Here is a 17,579-nt window from a genome sequence, read left to right on the forward strand (position 1 = left end):
AGTATTCCGCAACGTGTGCAGGTGGCCTTAGAGATATCAGCAGGGTCGGGGAGAAGGATGTATATAGCAGATCAGAGAGTGGAGAGAGTGAAATTCATCTTCAAGAGAGGGCAGATCACACTGTCTGTATCAAAAGATTAATGAATCACGCAGGCTCAGTACATGAGTGAAGAGGTCAGAGAGCAAACAAGGCAGATTCTACAGGAAAAGGAAGGGGAAAATCTTGCACTTCTCAGCACATGGGAGAGAAGAACCCTCATGGGCTGTAATAGGAAAAATCAGTACAGGAATAAAGCTGTGAATGATATAGCTAGTGAAGATAGCAATGTCTAAGGCACACATAAATTATATCCAGCATGTACTGAGAGTGACACAAACTCAAGAAAAGTCAGAGATTAGGTGCAGGTTGTAAACTGAATATCAAGAAATAAAAGAATGAAGATTGCAGACAGAAATTCAAGTTAACTACTAACACGTCCACAACATCTGCCCTTTCTATCATTATGCCTTTTGTCTGCAATGAAAATTAAAAAAAAATCATCAATTTGGTGTTTTCCTTATATTTTGCATTTTTTATGTTATTTATAATGCAGTAAAAACAGCTTTTTTTTTTTTTTTCCTCAGACTTTTGGTATGAAGTTTGGAAATTCTTTGAGGCTGCCAAGGAAACAAAACACTTTGGAAGGATATCAAATAACTGTGACATTTTCATTTACAGTTTTTGTGCAGAGGGTGCATAAAGGGGCAAAGCAATGGCTGGTTTCTATGGTTTTTGAGCTTGTGCTCTTATCTGTAGATTTTACAAGTGATATAGGTGAGAAGGACAAGCATTTCATGGAAGAAAAAAGGATGTTTGTTAAAGGGAAAGTATTGTGCAATTTAATCAGTTGTAAGAAGGTACAATGAATTATCGTGGATGATAGGTACGTGTCACCGAGGTTCCTGGCCAGAAGAGCTGGTTTTTATGTGTCAGCAGTAGTGATGAGCGAATATTTCGCGAATACTTTGTAGAATATTTGGCGAATATTTGTGAATTTGAATAATCGTTATATTCTACAATTTTTTTACTCGAAAAATCGACAAGGTAATGATCGCGTAATATGCGAATTTTCGTAATGCAAATTTTTATCGCAAATTTTTCAATTGCTGAGCAAATACATGATTCCTCCCTGCTTCTTGCTTGTGGGCCAATGAGTCATAGCACTATATCGAATATATTTGTTTTTTCGAATATTCGTAATATTCTAAAACAAGAATATATAGCAATATAGCGAATATTCGAAAAAAAACTAAAAACGAATAAAGACAAATTTAGCTAATATAGTGCTATAATCTTTTTTTCCAATAGTAGAATTTTTTTTCCAATCTGAACTTCAGATGAGAAAAAAATTACAACTATTAGACAAAGAAGATTATAGCACTATATTAGCTAAATTGCTCTATATTCGTTTTTTTTTGAATATTCGCTATATTGCTATATATTCTTGTTTTAGAATATTACGAATATTCGAAAAAATGAATATATTCGTTTTTTCGAATATTCGTAATATTCTAAAACAAGAATATATAGGAATATAGCGAATATTCGGAAATAAAAAAACGAATATAGAGCAATTTAGCTAATATAGTGCTATAATCTTTTTTTTCAATAGTTGAAATTTTTTTCCAATCTGGACTTCAGATGAGAAAAAAATTACAACTATTAGACAAAGAAGAATATAGCACTATATTAGCTAAATTGCTCTATATTCGTTTTTTTTATATTTTTGTTTAGAATATTACGAAAATTCAAAAAAAGGAAAATATATGATATAGTGCTATATATTAGTTTTTTGGAATATTCATCATTTTTCCCATTTAAAGTTATGATAACTTTCTGCTTCTTGCTTGTGGGCCAATGAGTCATTGGCCCACAAGCAAGAAGCAAGGAGGAATCATGTTTTTACTCTGCAATTGAAAAATTTATATTCGAAATTCCGAATATATATCACTATATTCTAAATATTCGCGAATTTTCGAAGTACCTATATTTGCGATAAAAATTCGCAATTCGAATATTCGTGATCAACACTAGTCAGCAGCAGTTGCTGTTTATCACCTTAAGGCTACATGCACACGGCTGTTGTTTTGGTCCACATCCGAGACGCCGCTTTGGCGGCTCGGATGCGGACCCATTCACTTCAATGAGGCCGCAAAAGATGCGGACAGCACTCCGTGGCCCCGCTAAAAAAATATAACATGTCCTATTCTTGTCCATGCTTTGTGGACAAGAATAGGCATTTATATTAAAGGCTGTCCATGCCGTTATGCACATTGCGGAATACGTACGGACGCCATCCGTGTTTTGCGGATACGCGATTTGCAGACCGCAAAACACACCACGGTCGTGTGCATGAGCCCTAATACTTAGTATAGCTGTATAGCTGATCTGGGACGTCTCTTACTGAGAGTAGTCAAAGTGCTGGGTGGGTGACTACTGCCCATGTTCCAGGCCGGGTTTTGCTAGGCCTAAAAAATCAGCCAGCACTGCCAGGTGAGGAGGATTACCTCAGTCTGACAGTGGAGCTCAGGAGGTGTGTGTGCTGGGATCTGAGGCTTGTGGCGTGCTGGAGGGCTGTGACCCGTCTGTAAGGGAAACGGGCCCCGTAAAAGCCTGCTATGGACTGCAGGAGGCACAACTGCCAACAAGGTGATGTTTGGCTATGTGGACTTTCCATTGTGTGTAAACTAACACCAAGACTGCAAAGTGACGTGTTTTTTTTTTGCTTTATGTGTGAATAAACATGGGAGTTTGATTTAAGAACTGGTAATTTGCCTCTGTACTGCATCCGTACACCCTGTCTACCAGAGTGAATCCCTACACAGTGTATAACAGAGATTTAAAAAAAAACGACATTACAGTACAAGTGTCCAACCGTGAAGAGTCCCTAGTTTTAGGTCCACTGATACATCTCCTAATAGATGAGTCTGGTATTCTTTGATCTCATTTTATTTCAAGTTCACAAGTACTGACAACTGTGTTAGTGATTAGGTATTAGCAAACACCTAGAAGTTCGGGTTCAGCTGAACTTCGGCTCAAAGTTCAGGTTCGGGACCCGAACTTGACCCCGAACCCGAACCCCATTGAATTAATGAGGACCCGAACTTTGGGGCACTAAAATGCCTGTAAAATAGTCTTAGTAAGGGCTAGAGGGCTTCAAGGAAGAAAAATGGGGGTAAGAGCAGGACAATTGCCCTGCAAACAAATGTGGATAGGGAAATTACATAAAATAACATAGAATAGAAAAAAAATATAATAATAATAATCTTGAACTAGGAGGTGGAGGTCAAAGTGGACTAGGAGATTGAGGAGGTGGTGGACATGGCGGTGTAGGTAGAAGCAGTAGTGGAGGAAGAGGAGGAGGTAGCCAACACTGTTTTTCTTGTTTTTTTGTTAATTTTTTTCCCCTTTATTTTTTTTATTTTTTTATAAATTTGGGAAGACCCCAAAACATTGGGAAATAGAAAAGAGAATGCAAAAAGAAACGGTGATGGAATATAACAATGGCTCGCTGCGGCCGGTATACTTGTCTATTCAGCACAAGGTACTGACAAGTCCTGTGGGATCCATGCCTGGTTCATTTTAATGAATGTGAGCTTGCCCACATTGGCTGTGGATATGCGGTTGCGCTTGTCTGTGATGACCCCCCCTGCCGTGCTAAACACATGTTCGGATAATACACTGGCCGCAGGGCAGGCCAGCACCTCCAAGGGGTAAAGAGCAAGCTCAGGCCATGTGCCCAATTTGGAGACCCAGAAGTTGAATGGGGCAGACCCATCAGTCAGAAATTGTAAGTGTGTGCACCATGTTGCTGAAATGCTGGCTCCTGCTAAGATGTTCCGTATCAGCTGGTGGTGCTGGTTGTTGTGGCGTACTGACAAAGCTTTTCCACATTTCAGCCATACTAACCCTCCCTTCTGAGGTGCTGGCGGTGCCCCAACTGCATTGGCGATTTCTTCCTCCTCCTCTGCCTTCTCCTTGTGCTTCCACTGAGCCCCCGCTGTCAGGTGGGAATGCCATCAGTAGCATGTCTACCAGCGTGTGCTTGTACTCGCGCATTTCCCGATCACACTCCAGTGACGGAATTAAGGATGGCACGTTGTACTTGTAGCAGGGATCCAGCAGAGTGGCCACCCAGTAATCAGCACTGGTTAGAATGTGGGCAACTCAGCGGTCGTTGCGCAGGCACTGCAGCATGTAGTCGCTCATGTGTGCCAGGCTGCCCAGAGGCAACGACAAGCTGTCCTCTGTGGGAGATGTATCGTCTGTGTCCTTTGTATCTCCCATCCACGCTCCAATGATGCCCATGACCTGCTTTGGGTACCCCGCTGCTGTGAACATAGTTCCTCCTCCTCATCATCATCCTCTTCCTCCTCATCCTCCAGAACTGTACCCTGGCTGGACAGTTGTGTACCTGGCCTCTGTTGGTGCAGGATCCCACTCTCCGAGCCACTTGTGAATGACTGCCCTGATAACCGTGGAAATAATTCCTCTTCCTCCTCCTCTTCCTCCTGTGCGACATCCATCATCTCCCGAAGTGTTTTTTCAAGGAGACATAGAAGTGGGATAGTAACGCTGAGGATGGCGTTATCGGCACTAGCTATGTTGGTGGAGTACTCAAAACAGCACAACACGGCACACATGTCCCGCATGGAGGCCCACTCATTGGTGATGAAGTGGTGCTGTTCCCCAGAGCGACTCACCTGTGCGTGCTTCAGCTGAAACTCCACTATCTCCGGCTACTGCTCGCACAGCCTCTCCAGCATGTACAAGGTGGAGTTCCACCTTGTGAGTACGTCGCATATGAAGCGGTGAGCGGGAAGGCCGAAGTTACACTGCAGCACAGACTGCCAAGCAGCAGGGTGAGAACGCTGAAAGTGCGCACAGATGGACCGCACTTTCTACAGAAGCTCTGACATATTGGCATAATTTTTCAGGAACCTCTGCACCACCAAATTTAGCACATGCGACAGGCAAGAGATGTGCGTCAAATCGGCTAGGCCCAGAGCTGCTACAAGATTTCGCCCGTTATCGCACACCACCATGCCGGGCTTGAGGCTCAGTGGCACCAACCACTCATCCGTCTGTTGTTCCATGCCAGTCCACAGCTCCTGCGTGGTGTGGGTTTTTTCCCCAAACCTAGGAGTTTCAAAACAGCCTGCTGTCGTTTCCCCCTGGCTGTGCTGAAGTTGGTGGTGAAGGTGTTACGCTGACCTGATGAGGAGGTGGTAGAGGAGGAAGCGGAGTAGAAAGAGGAGGCAACAGGAGGCAAAGAGAAATGTCCAACAATCCTCGGTGGCTATTCGCCTCAGGCCCAGTGTGCAGTTAGGGAGATATAACGTCCCTGCCTGTGCTTTCTAGTCCACGTATCGGTGGTTATGTGGACCTTGCCACAGATGGCGTTGTGCAGTGCACACCTAATTTTGTCTGCCACTTGGTTGTGCAGGGAAGGGATGGCTTGCCTGGAAAAGTAGTGGCATCTGGAAACCACGTACTGTGGGACAGCCACCGCCATAAGGTTTTTAAAAGTCTCCACCATACGAATGACAGCATTTCAAAGGTCAGGAAATTTGAAATGCTGGAATTCGGGGCCAGGGATCGTGGGTGGGCAAGGGGGTACTTCCTATTTCTCTCCAGTGTTTGGGGGATGGACAGCTGAACGCTTCCAACGGACAGTGTGGAGATGCTTGGTGAAGGTGACGGAGGTGGTGGCGTTGCTTTCACATCCTCTGTTTGCGAGTGGCAGGTGCCATTGTCACTCCAGAGGGGGAGGGGAAGGAAGAGGCCAAGACTGCAGCAGAAAAGGAGCCTGAGATCTTTTGTAGTTTTTGAGGTGTTTACTCCACTGCAGCTCATGCTTTCCATTTAGATGCCTGGTCATGCAGGTGGTGCTCAGGTATAGAACATTTATGCCTCGCTTCAGGCTCTGATTGCGAAGCGTGCAAACCACTCGCATCTTGTCGTCAGCACATTGTCTTAAGAACTGCCACACCAGGGAACTCCTTGGAGCTGGCTTTGGTGTGCTCAGTTCTTGGGTGTGGTGGCCAGTAGCAGGCGCACTGGCTACGGGATGACCACTCTGCTTTTGCACCCTGCTCTCTCTTTTGCTGTGCGGCTGGCACTGTGTGACCACCACCTCTTCCTCCGAACTGCATACGTCATTCGCATGACCTTGATTCCATGTGGGGTCTAGGACTTCATCATCCTCCACATCATCTTCCACCCACTCTTCACCCCTGCCCTCCTTGCTGGTCTGCACACTGCAAAAAGTCTCAGCAGTTGACACCTATGTTTCGTCTTCATCAAAGACGTGCTGTGGTGGTCCTCTCATGTCCACAGGGGGTGAGGTAAAAGACAGATGCCCATGGGCTGCAGATGCCAACTCTGCACTTTCAGCAGGGGACCGGGTGGGAGACAATGTAAAAGAACTGGAGGCACTGTCAGCCACTTAATCTACTAACGCCTCTTGTTCTGGCCTCACCATTCATACACCGGTATTCAGGCCTACAAAATAACGCTGAACGTTCTGTCTCCTACATGCACCTGAGGAAAATGTTTCATTTGGGCGTGTAGCTGGCACAGATCAATCACATCCTCTCCCTGTAACAGGAGCTCCACCAACACCAGCAGCATCATGATCATGGCCACGTCCCTTATTTGATGCTCTCCTCATTCTTTGAGGTCACTTGCAACTAACAGGCGGATTAAATATATTAATTTCCCTGTCACGTATGCAATGCAGGTGTACCTCACACATGAATTGGGTACATTTCACCCACCGAACTAACAGACGGATTAACTATATTTATTTCCCTGTTGGGTATGCAGTGTAGGTGTATACCCCACAACAAGAATGGAAATATGTCACACACCAATCTAACAGACGGATTAACTACTGTATTTTCCACCCTATAAGACGCACCAGCCCATAAGACACACCTAGGTTTTAGAGGAGGACAATAAGAAAAAAATATTTTTCATTACACCTCAGGTCAGACCACCAATCAGACCCCCAATGTTAATTAGACCTCAGCTGACAGCCCCAATCAGACCCCCAATGTTAATAAGACCCCAATTTAGACCTCAAATCAGACGCCTAATCAGACCTCAATGTAAATGACCCCCAATCAGACCCATGCCTCTCATCAGCCCCCATATCAGCCCCTATGCCTCTCATCACCCCCATATCAGCCCTTATACCTCTCATCAGCCCCCATAATCAGCCGTTATATCTCTCATCAGGCCCCATAATTAGCCCTTATGCCTCTCATCACCATTATGCCTCTCAGACCCCATTATGCCTCTCAGCCCCCATTATCAGCCATTATGCCTCTCAGCCCCCATTATAAGCCATTATGCCTCTCAGCCCCCATTATCAGCCATTATGCCTCTCAGCCCCCATTATGCCTCTCAGCCCCCATTATCAGCCATTATGCCTCTCAGCCCCCATTATCAGCCATTATGCCTCTCAGCCCCCATTATGCCTCTCATCAGCCATTATGCCCCCAGCAGCCTCATGTTTTATAAAATAAAAAAGTACTTACCTCTCCTGCTCCTGGACACAGCCGCTCCTCACCTACATCACTATCTTCTTTCTCCTGCTGTTGGCTTAGCTCTGATCTGACACGCACAGTGTGAGGTCACAGAGCGCCCTCACGCTGTGCGCAGCCTTCACAGCCGACAGCCGAGGACCATGAGTACAGAGCCTTCACCGCTTCCTGGTCCTCCGGTACTAATAAGCGCTTCCATTATGGAAGAGCTTATTAGTATTTGCCCCATAAGACGCAGGGGCATTTTTTCCCCATTTTTGGAGGTAAAAAATGCATCTTATGGGGCGAAAAATACGGTATATTAATATCCCTGTCAGGTATGCCATTGAACTAACAGACAAATGAACTATATTTATTTCCCGGTCAGATATGCAGTGCAGGTGTACCTCACACAAAAATTGGGTATATGTCACCCACCAATCTAACTGACTGACTATATTAATATCCCTGTCACGTATGCAATGCAGGTGTATCTCACACAAAAATGTGATATATTTCACCCACCGAACTAACAGACGGATTAACTATATCAATTTTCCTGTCACGGATGCAGTGCAGGTGTACCTCACACCAAAAATGGGTATATGTCACCCACCGAACTAACAGATTAACTATTATATTTTAGTGTCAGGGGTACAAAGATGGTGGATTGCACCCACAAAAAAATTGCTATAGGTCACGGACAGTATTAACAGCCAGATTAATTATTTTATTTCTTTGTCAGGGGAGCAAAGCTGGTGTATAGCACCCACAAAAAATTCACTATAGGTCACCAACAGAACAAATAGCCAGATGAGATTCCTAACACTATCCCTCACTTCGGCTGCCTGTTCCTGCACTACTCAGAGCTGATTGGCGGTGCTACACGTGATCAAGCTTTTATAGAGGCTGGGTCACATGATTCACCAGCCAATCACAGCCATGCCATTACTAGGCATGGCTGTGATGGCTTCTAAGTGCCCACAGCTTAAAAGTTTGTTGATTGGCTGCCCTGCAGCCTTTCAACAAGCTTTATTAAATGCCCGAACACTGAACTCGAACTCAAACTTTTCCGGCAAAATTCGGGTTCGGGTCCGGGTCCGGGTACCCAAAATCGTAAAGTTCGGTATGGACCTGACTTTACAGTTCGGGTTCGCTCAACACTATAGTGATATAATGAAAAATGTGTTATCGTGGTATGCTTGATACTTTACTAGACAATACTTTTTTCCGTAAGAATATTGATAGATTACATTCTGATATCCATGGAAATATATTATGGTGGTAGAGCTCTTTGGTCACATTGGTCCATATAAACTGGGTTTCAGTATACTTCCATGCTCCCTGCTTCGGAGATCCACCGCCCTCATCTCAATACACAGTCTATCATCAGCAATGCAGGTCTCCAAGCCATAGCATAATATAATAATCTAAATGACTGCTATGCATGATCAAATTCTTTATTTTTTATCTTTATAAAAGATCAATCACAGCATGCTTATTTAGAAGCAATCACAGAGAATGAAGTTCTCAAGAAATCGTGATTAGTAATATTTGGCTCACTATATTATGTTGTAGCTTGGGGAGCTGCATTGCTGATCGTAGACTGCACACTGGTCTAGCCACCACTTCTTCTCTGTAGCTCCCTCCAGACCATACACAGTAACCTGAGTAATGACCATAACAAAGCCCAAGTTCTTTGAAATAGTACCAGGCGTATTAAAACCCAAATTTTGTCATTTAGTTATCAAAATACAAAAGTGCGTTACATTTTAGGGATACAATATCTGCTATTATTATGGGACACTAGTCCCATAATAATTGCAGATATTGTGTCCCTAAAATGTAACGCACCACTACTATAAACTCACCATATTAATCATATAGAGTACTATCTAATCTTCCAATCATCCCATTGCCTTGCCATCTTTGAATCTGCCATTTTTCCTACTGGTCTTCCTGACAGTGATACTCCTAGTAAAACATCTGCATAGAGGCAGTTCTAGTGACGGTCCCCTGGTGAGAGTGGCCTGGCACTAAACTCTGCTTCTCATTACACAGTCATACTGTTTGCGGGTTTGCCTGCAGCCACCACTAGCAGGAATTTACTGCATAAAAATTCTTCACATCTTCCACTGAGTTAAAAATTCTCTGTATGAATCGCAAAGTTTGCCTTAGTGGTGGTTGCAGACAGGCAAAATAAAAAAAATTATGTTTGAAAGGAAGCTGCCATTTGGGGCTCTGACCCCTTGTCACCAAAGTCTATGCCTCTTTCTCCATTTTCTGTAATGATATACTCTGACTACAAAAAAAAAGACATATTTGTTAGAGTACATCCACACGACCATCCAGAAAATATGGGCACTGGCCGCGTGTGTTCCGCAGTTCGCGGAATGCACATGGCCAGCCCTATGATGGAAATATCTATTTTTGTCCGGACAAGAATAGGACATGCTCTATCTTTTTTGAATGACCACAGAATGGAGCTACGGATGCTGTCCACATCTTTTGCGGCCCACTGAAATTAATGGGTGCGGACCCAGAGATACGGTCATATGAATGGACCCTTATAGTGAGGTCGCTGAGAAAGTACCTCCAGTCCTTTGGCTAACATATTAGTGAATTTCATTTTAGGTAAATATCTACTATGTTTTTACTAGAATGTAGACTGCTGTAAAGATCAGTCTATATGTAGCTGACAGACAGTAGCTGCCATGCTCTACATTCAGATTGCTTGCAGGGAGAGCAATTGCACACGTTGTACCATATAATGTATCCTACCTGTCCAAATTTAGCTTCTGAGCCAGCACTCTCCATTCTGCACCATGGGAGGATGGCTCATCTAAGCTTGTTATGATCTTCTGTCTCATTAGGAAGGGGATCTTGAAGGCGCTGGGACCCACCAAAGCTGCTGCTTCTTTTTCTGCTTCATCTAACAATATTTCTGATAGTCGATTTTCCTAAAATAAACATATTTTTATCAAATAATTAATAGCCATAATAATGTAATAGTCATAACAGAAAATGGTCAAAGCTGGAGGGCAGATGGGGCACTTGCACGGTTGCAGTCAAATAGAGATTTGTAGTCCAGGATAAGGGTTTCTGGAGGTCTTGCCTTTTCCCATCCTCTACTGCCCGTTTTCCTTCTTACTGTTTGTTGTACCTTGATCCTGGCTAGCTACTCTGTTGGGATGGACTGGAGAGGCAAGGGAGAGAGTCTGCAGCAAGGCTCTTTCCTCTGCTCCCCTGGACTCCCTCTACACTGCTGGGACCTAATTACTTTGCAGCAGAGGTTAGTATCTGTAATGTATATGTGCAGTACCCCATTAATGCTTATCATGCATTTTAATGTCATTTTATGCTCTGTATACCCAGCATGGTAATGTCTAGAAGTGATGGAGTTAATCCCCTACAGGAAGATTGGGTGTGGAGGATCCTAGATCCATCCACTGTTGAGACTAGAGTGTTCCAGCAAGTAGAGAAAGAGTGAGGAAGCAACTCTATGTACACCATTCCTCACAAGACTGGACTAAAGCTACAAAGATTCACGATCTCTGGATTATCTACAGAAAGGAAGAAATAGATAAAGAGACAAGAAGGTTCATAAATCTGAATGGCCAAGCAGGGGGATGCCGGCACCTATGAGCGCTTCCATCAATACAGGGGAGACGACAGTTCCTTCATTTACTGACCGCAGCTAACCTCCCTGCGCTTCTTCTCTCCTCCAGGCCTGGCCCAGTGGTGATGTCACTGATGTGCCAGGCTACAGAAGAGAAGGAGCGGTGGGAGATAAGCACCTTCAGAGAGAAAGAACTACCGGTTCCCCAGAGCTCCAGTTATGACAGGTATGTAAGGGGACCTCTGAGGGGTCATTATACTGTGTGAGGGGGCCACTGGGGGTCATTATACTGCATGAGGGGGCTACTGGGGTTAATTATACTGTGTGAGGGGGCTACTGGGGGTCATTATACTGTGTGACGGGGCCACTTGGGGTCATTATACTGCATGAGGGGGCTACTGGGGTTAATTATACTGTGTGAGGGGGATACTGGGGGTCATTATACTGTGAGATGGCGCCTCACACAGCCTAATAACCCCCAGTGCTTTCTATTCCATATAATGACCCCCAGTGGCCTCCATACAGTATAATGACCTTAGTGCCCCCCATTTAGTATAATGTCCCCCAGTGTCCTGGATACAGTATAATGACCCTCAGTGGCCTCCTCACAGAGTATAATGATTCCCGTATGTCGCCCATACAGTATAATAAAAGCAGTGACCCCACATACAGTATAATGATCCTTATTGAGAGGGGCCACTGGATGTCATTATACTATAAGGAGGGTACTGGGGTTATTATATTGTATGGGGGGCCCTAGGAGTCATTATACTATGTCGAAGCCACAGAGGGGCATGTAAATGTAAAAATATACATATATATTTTTTTCTATTGGGGAGGGGTGCCAAAGAAAGGATTTACCTCAGGTGCCAAATGCCCTAGGTACGCCACTGTCTCAGGTATCATCACCTTTTCTTTTCTAAAGATGTACTGTATGGTTTTTGCATTTAAAACATTAATAAACAAAAAAAAAGTCTAAATTGTCTAGCAATTTGCATGACTGAGATAAATTTGGCGGTATCTTTAGGATACTTTCATATATGCGGTACAGTCCACCAGAACGCTGTTCCAGCATGGAATGCCTGCCGGGAATCGGAATGGACAATATCTGCTCCACGTTGGTTCTTGACGGATCTCCACTGGACCCTATTAATGCTGAATCCAGAGAACTCCGGACAACGAAAGAGGAATGCCGTGCCGCAGACATGAAACTAGCCTAAGACTGATTGCTCTAAGTCTACGCTGTCTAAATATTAGACAGAATTTGTAAATCTGTCCCATTGTGGCATTAAATCCCAACTGTGTATTTAAATAGAAAATCGTTTCCCTATGCATTGGCCTCGTCAGTGTAGACCCCAATGTTTGAAATGTGAGCAGCTGAATGAGAGTAGGACTGCAGTATGACTGACAGCGACTGTTACGTCACAGACTTGTTTTACGTCATCGGCGCACACTGCGGCAATGTGAATCCTCACACACGTATACCTATCTATTGCTGCATGCGCTTTTTACCATGCTTCAAGCAATGTGTAGTATTCTTCCTCACACAGCATAACATTAAATTAGCATTCTTCATTTTCTTTTTTCATTTTATGTCTATAAACGTACTTACTTTTTCCTACTTATTTCTATTATATGTGCATCTATATACCATGATTTCCTGCATGAATTCAGTATGTACAGATCTATGTATATTATAAGGCATTTGATTTTTGTGATAGAAATAACATCTATAATCATACAGTAATTCAAAGTGTATGTAAAATGTTACCATGGATACCAATCTAAAAGAATGACCCAGTACACTGACATCATGCTGACATCTATGCCTGATAGAGTGGATTAATTTTCATGCCGTTTCAGCTATTAACTCTTATGTCATGTAATGTGTAAACAATTAAGCATTTTATGTACTTCATGTGTATGGCTGCCTCACTCTTTACTTTCTTTAACCCCTTCCCACCGCAGTCCTTTTTATTTTACTTTTCCAGTCACATAGCCATATCAGGTTTTGTTTTTTGCAGGCCAAGTTGTACTTTCTAATGACAACATTTAATATTCCATACATTGCATAGGGAAACTGAAAAAAAAATTAAAGATTAATCGGGTGGAACTGGAAAAAATGTAATTGTGTTCACTGTGCAGCAAAAATAAGACATTACCTTTATTCTTCAGGTTACAACGATTACAGGAATACCAAATTAATATACTTTTTCATATGTTTTAATATTTAAAAAAAATTTTATAAAAGAAAAAATTGGCACCCATATTTTTTTTTTAATATTTATAATTTATTTAGTTAGACAAGCTGAAATTTTTATTGATACCACTTTAGGGTATTTATGACTTTTTGATCACTTTTTGTTCATTTTTTGGGGAGGCAGAGCACCAAAAAAAAATAATCGATGAGTTGGACATTTAGATTTTTTTTTCCTGTTATGGCATTCACTGTATGGAATACTTTTATATTTTAATAGTTCGGGCATTCTTGACATGGTAATATGAATAATGTTATTTTCCCAGCATTATACATCAAATTGACTGTGTAGATTAGAAACAATGAACATGCTGTTATGACATTGACTTATTTAGTAAGGTTTTACCTGGTGTTCAAAGTTTATAGTAATGTGCACATTCATCTACTGAGCTGAGCGCTGGTGGACACGCATGCACAGTCACTCTGCCCTCAGCCAGATCTCTGCATAATGATTTTCTGTTCACTACAGAGCAGCCAAGAGAAATCGCTTTCTGCTCTGCTTGTCAGAGAAGGACCAGAACAGTAGCATGGCAGTACAGCTTGTTATAAGGCTATACACCATAATGAGAAAACTGTGCTTCATTTTGGATTAATAAAGGAAGATGTTTTTGTCCATTAGCAATGGTGCTGGAATTTTTTCCTATTTTTGTATGATTCATCTGAGAAGACTCTTGCAGGTGAGGTGTAATGGGACTATAATGTAAGCCCATGCCCAGCAGCACAGATTAGTATCTGCGCCATTGAGACACATGTTTGTTCCTAGTGCGTGCACTCTCTCTGGCTCTTAAAGACCCAGTGTACATGCACCCTAGTCTCCTGGTCAGCTAAAGAAATTTAAGTCATTTTTCTCAGGGGAGGGTTTTTGATCCTTAGGCTTTCTAGCTTGCTGTTCTGTTTGTCTGCCTATGTACCAACCTCTGCCTGTTTACTTACTCTAACCAACCACACCGGAACTATTTCAAGAGAGAGCAGTCTGGTAAGTCCAGAGCCCTGTATAAGGGTTAAAGAGTGAAAACCAAGGGACTACCAGGATAACACTCTTAGGACTATCCCTAAGTCAAATTGGTTGGTTGGCAAAGTGGTTCCACACCCACTGCCAGTAACAACATGCAGGCATAAAATAATAAAAGTAGTATTTTCTTATGCTAGAGACACTGTAAATTACTTTAGAACAGCTATTAACAACTTTTTCAGGACTTTTGATATGATAATGATTAATGAATTAACCCTTTGACTGTGTCCTCAAGGGGTTAATTTTTCCCTTAAAGACCAAGCCACATTTTGAAAATCAGAATGTCACTTTATGTGGCAATAACTTTGGAATGCTTTTACTTATCCAAGATATTCTGAGATTGTTTTCTCGAGACACATCATACTTCATGTTAGTGGTAAATTTGAGTCAATATGTATCACCTTTATTTATAAGAAAAACAAATCAAAATTTATGGAAAATTTGGAAAAATCAGCTTTTTTCTAAATTTTAATTTCTCTGCTTTAAGACGGATAGTGATACCCCATAAAATTAACATTTACCATATGTCTACTTTATGTTGGCATCATTTTTTAAATGTCATTTTATTTTATAGGACGTTAAAAGGCTAAGGCTACTTTCACACCTGCGTTAGGTGCAGATCCGTCTGGTATCTGCACAGACGGATCCGCACCTATAATGCAAACGCTTAGATCCGTTCAGAACGGATCCGTTTGCATTACCATGAACAAAAAAAAAATAAAAATTTTTTTTTTTTTTTTGTTCATGATAATGCAAACAGATCCGTTTTGACTTTACATTGAAAGTCAATGGGGACGGATCCGTTTGAAAATTGAGCCATATTGTGTCATCTTCAAACGGATCCGTCCCCATTGACTTACATTGTAAGTCTGGACGGATCCGTTTGCCTCCGCACGGCCAGGCGGACACCCGAACGCTGCAAGCTGCGTTCAGGTGTCCGCCTGCTGAGCGGAGGACAAACGGAGCCAGACTGATGCATTCTGAGCGGATCCGCATCCATTCAGAATGCATTAGGGCTGGACGGATCCGTTCGGGGCCGCTTGTGAGAGCCTTCAAACCGAGCTCACAAGCGGAGCCCCGAACGCTAGTGTGAAAGTAGCCTTAGAATTTAGAAGTCATTTTTTAAAATTTTAAGAACATTTCCAAATCCAACTTTTTAAATGACTAATTCAGTTATGAAGTTACCTTGTAGGGATTACATACGAGAAACTACCCATAAGTGACCTCATTTTAGAAGCTACACCCCTCAAATTATTCAAAACTGAGTTTACAAACTTTTTTAACCTTTTCCTTGTTCCCTTGTTATAAGAAAATGGAGGTGAAATTTCAAAATGTCACTTTTTTTGCAGATTCCATTTTAATCCAGCAAGGGATAACAGCAAAACAACCCTCAATATTTATTACCCTAATTCTGCAGTTTACAGAAATACCCCATATATGGTTGTAAATTGATGTATGGGCACACTGCGGGGCTCAGAAGGGAAGAAGCACCATATGGTTTTTGGATGGCAGATTTTGCTGGAATGGTTTTGGGAACCAGGGTGTACTGACTGCTTTGAGGTGGCTATGAAAATTAAAAATTTTCTCCAATAAAATGTTACATAAGCTTCACATTTTTCATTTTCACAAAGCGTTTCACAGGTTAAAAGCACTGCAAATTTTGTTAAGCATTTTCTCCTGAACACACCAACACCCCATTTGTGGTCGTAAACTGCTGTTTGGGCACATGGCAGGGATCAGAAAGGAAAGAGTGCCATATAATTTTTGGAGGGCAGAATTTGCTGGAATGGTTTTTGGGGCGCCATATCACATTTGAAGAGACCCTGAGAAACCTCTAAAAAGTGGCCCAATTTTGGAAACTACACCCCTCAAGGAATTTATTGAAGGTTTGACCCCACAGGCATTTCATAGAATTTAGAAACATTTAAAAAACTTTTGGTGTTTTTTTATTTATTTATTTATTTATGTTATGGGACTTCAACATTTTATGGTCTGATCCCTCTTTCAATTCAGTACAATACATACTGTTCACCTATGAGACCTAGCCTGGGGGCTGGGCCTCATAGGCCTCTGTAGCTGCGGGGCCCCAATTTGCAAGGTATGGGGCTGTCATGGCAACTATCAGGGTGCTGCCATTTGACTGATGCTAGGCACTGCAGACACCAGTCCATCGCTGTCTTAAATTAATTGCAATACCAACAATGTACTTTATTTGGCGACTTGCATCAGGTGTTATGTTCAATATATGGGACATACAGTACTACTACCCACCTTAGAGTCCAAGGTATAGGTTTTTCTAGGGTGTAGAGCAGGTTTATAGGCCAATTAGGGAAGGGGATTTCACTAAAAATTAACTAATTGAAAAAAAAAATGGGGGTATTTGTGTTAAATACTAGATTCCTCAAAAGTTTAAATCAGAGGTTAGATTTGATTTGCTGTTAATAACTTACATATTGTCTTTTCCATCTGATATAATGCAGGGATGCTCAACCTGTGGCCCTCTAGCTGTTGCAAAACTACAACTCCCAGTATGCCCTAATAGCTGTAGGCTGTCCAGGCATAATGAAAGTTGTAGTTTTGCAACAGCGGGAGGGCCTTGGTTTGATATAATGTTTTCTCTTGCCTAAACAGTTAACCAGAATGGTGATTCAAGATACTAGCTGTGGTTTCATCATGTGATTGATGATGTGTTTTAAATAGTGCAAGTTTTTCGAGCATAGCAGGCCATGATTAAAAACAGGTGTGTTGGAAACGAGTAGAGCAAATATGTGCGCCGTGCTCTATTATATATATATACAGTTGCAAGAAAAAGTATGTGAACCCTTTGGAATGATCTGGATTTCTGCACAAATTGGTCATAAAATGTGATCTGATCTTCATCTAAGTCACAACAATAGACAATCACGGTCTGCTTAAACTAATAACACACAAAGAATTAAATGTTACCATGTTTTTATTGAACACACCATGTAAACATTCACAGTGCAGGTGGAAAAAGTATGTGAACCCTTGGATTTAATAACTGGTTGAACCTCCTTTGGCAGCAATAACTTCTACCAAACGTTTCCTGTAGTTGCAGATCAGACGTGCACAACGGTCAGGAGTAATTCTTGACCATTCCT

At 42.3% G+C, this 17,579-nt stretch overlaps 1 protein-coding gene across 1 annotated transcript in view; it reads right to left on the reverse strand.

Annotated features, from left to right (window-relative positions):
• The window catches only part of UNC5A (unc-5 netrin receptor A), a 526,348-nt gene that overhangs the window by 14,102 nt on the left and 494,667 nt on the right, over positions 1-17,579 (reverse strand). The window contains exon 14 of the mRNA XM_040406692.1: positions 10,351-10,529. Within this exon, the coding sequence (XP_040262626.1) occupies positions 10,351-10,529 (179 nt within the window). The remainder of the gene's footprint in view (positions 1-10,350; positions 10,530-17,579) is intronic.

The sequence above is a fragment of the Bufo bufo genome, chromosome 1, assembly GCF_905171765.1.
Source record: "Bufo bufo chromosome 1, aBufBuf1.1, whole genome shotgun sequence".
NCBI lineage: Eukaryota > Metazoa > Chordata > Amphibia > Anura > Bufonidae > Bufo > Bufo bufo.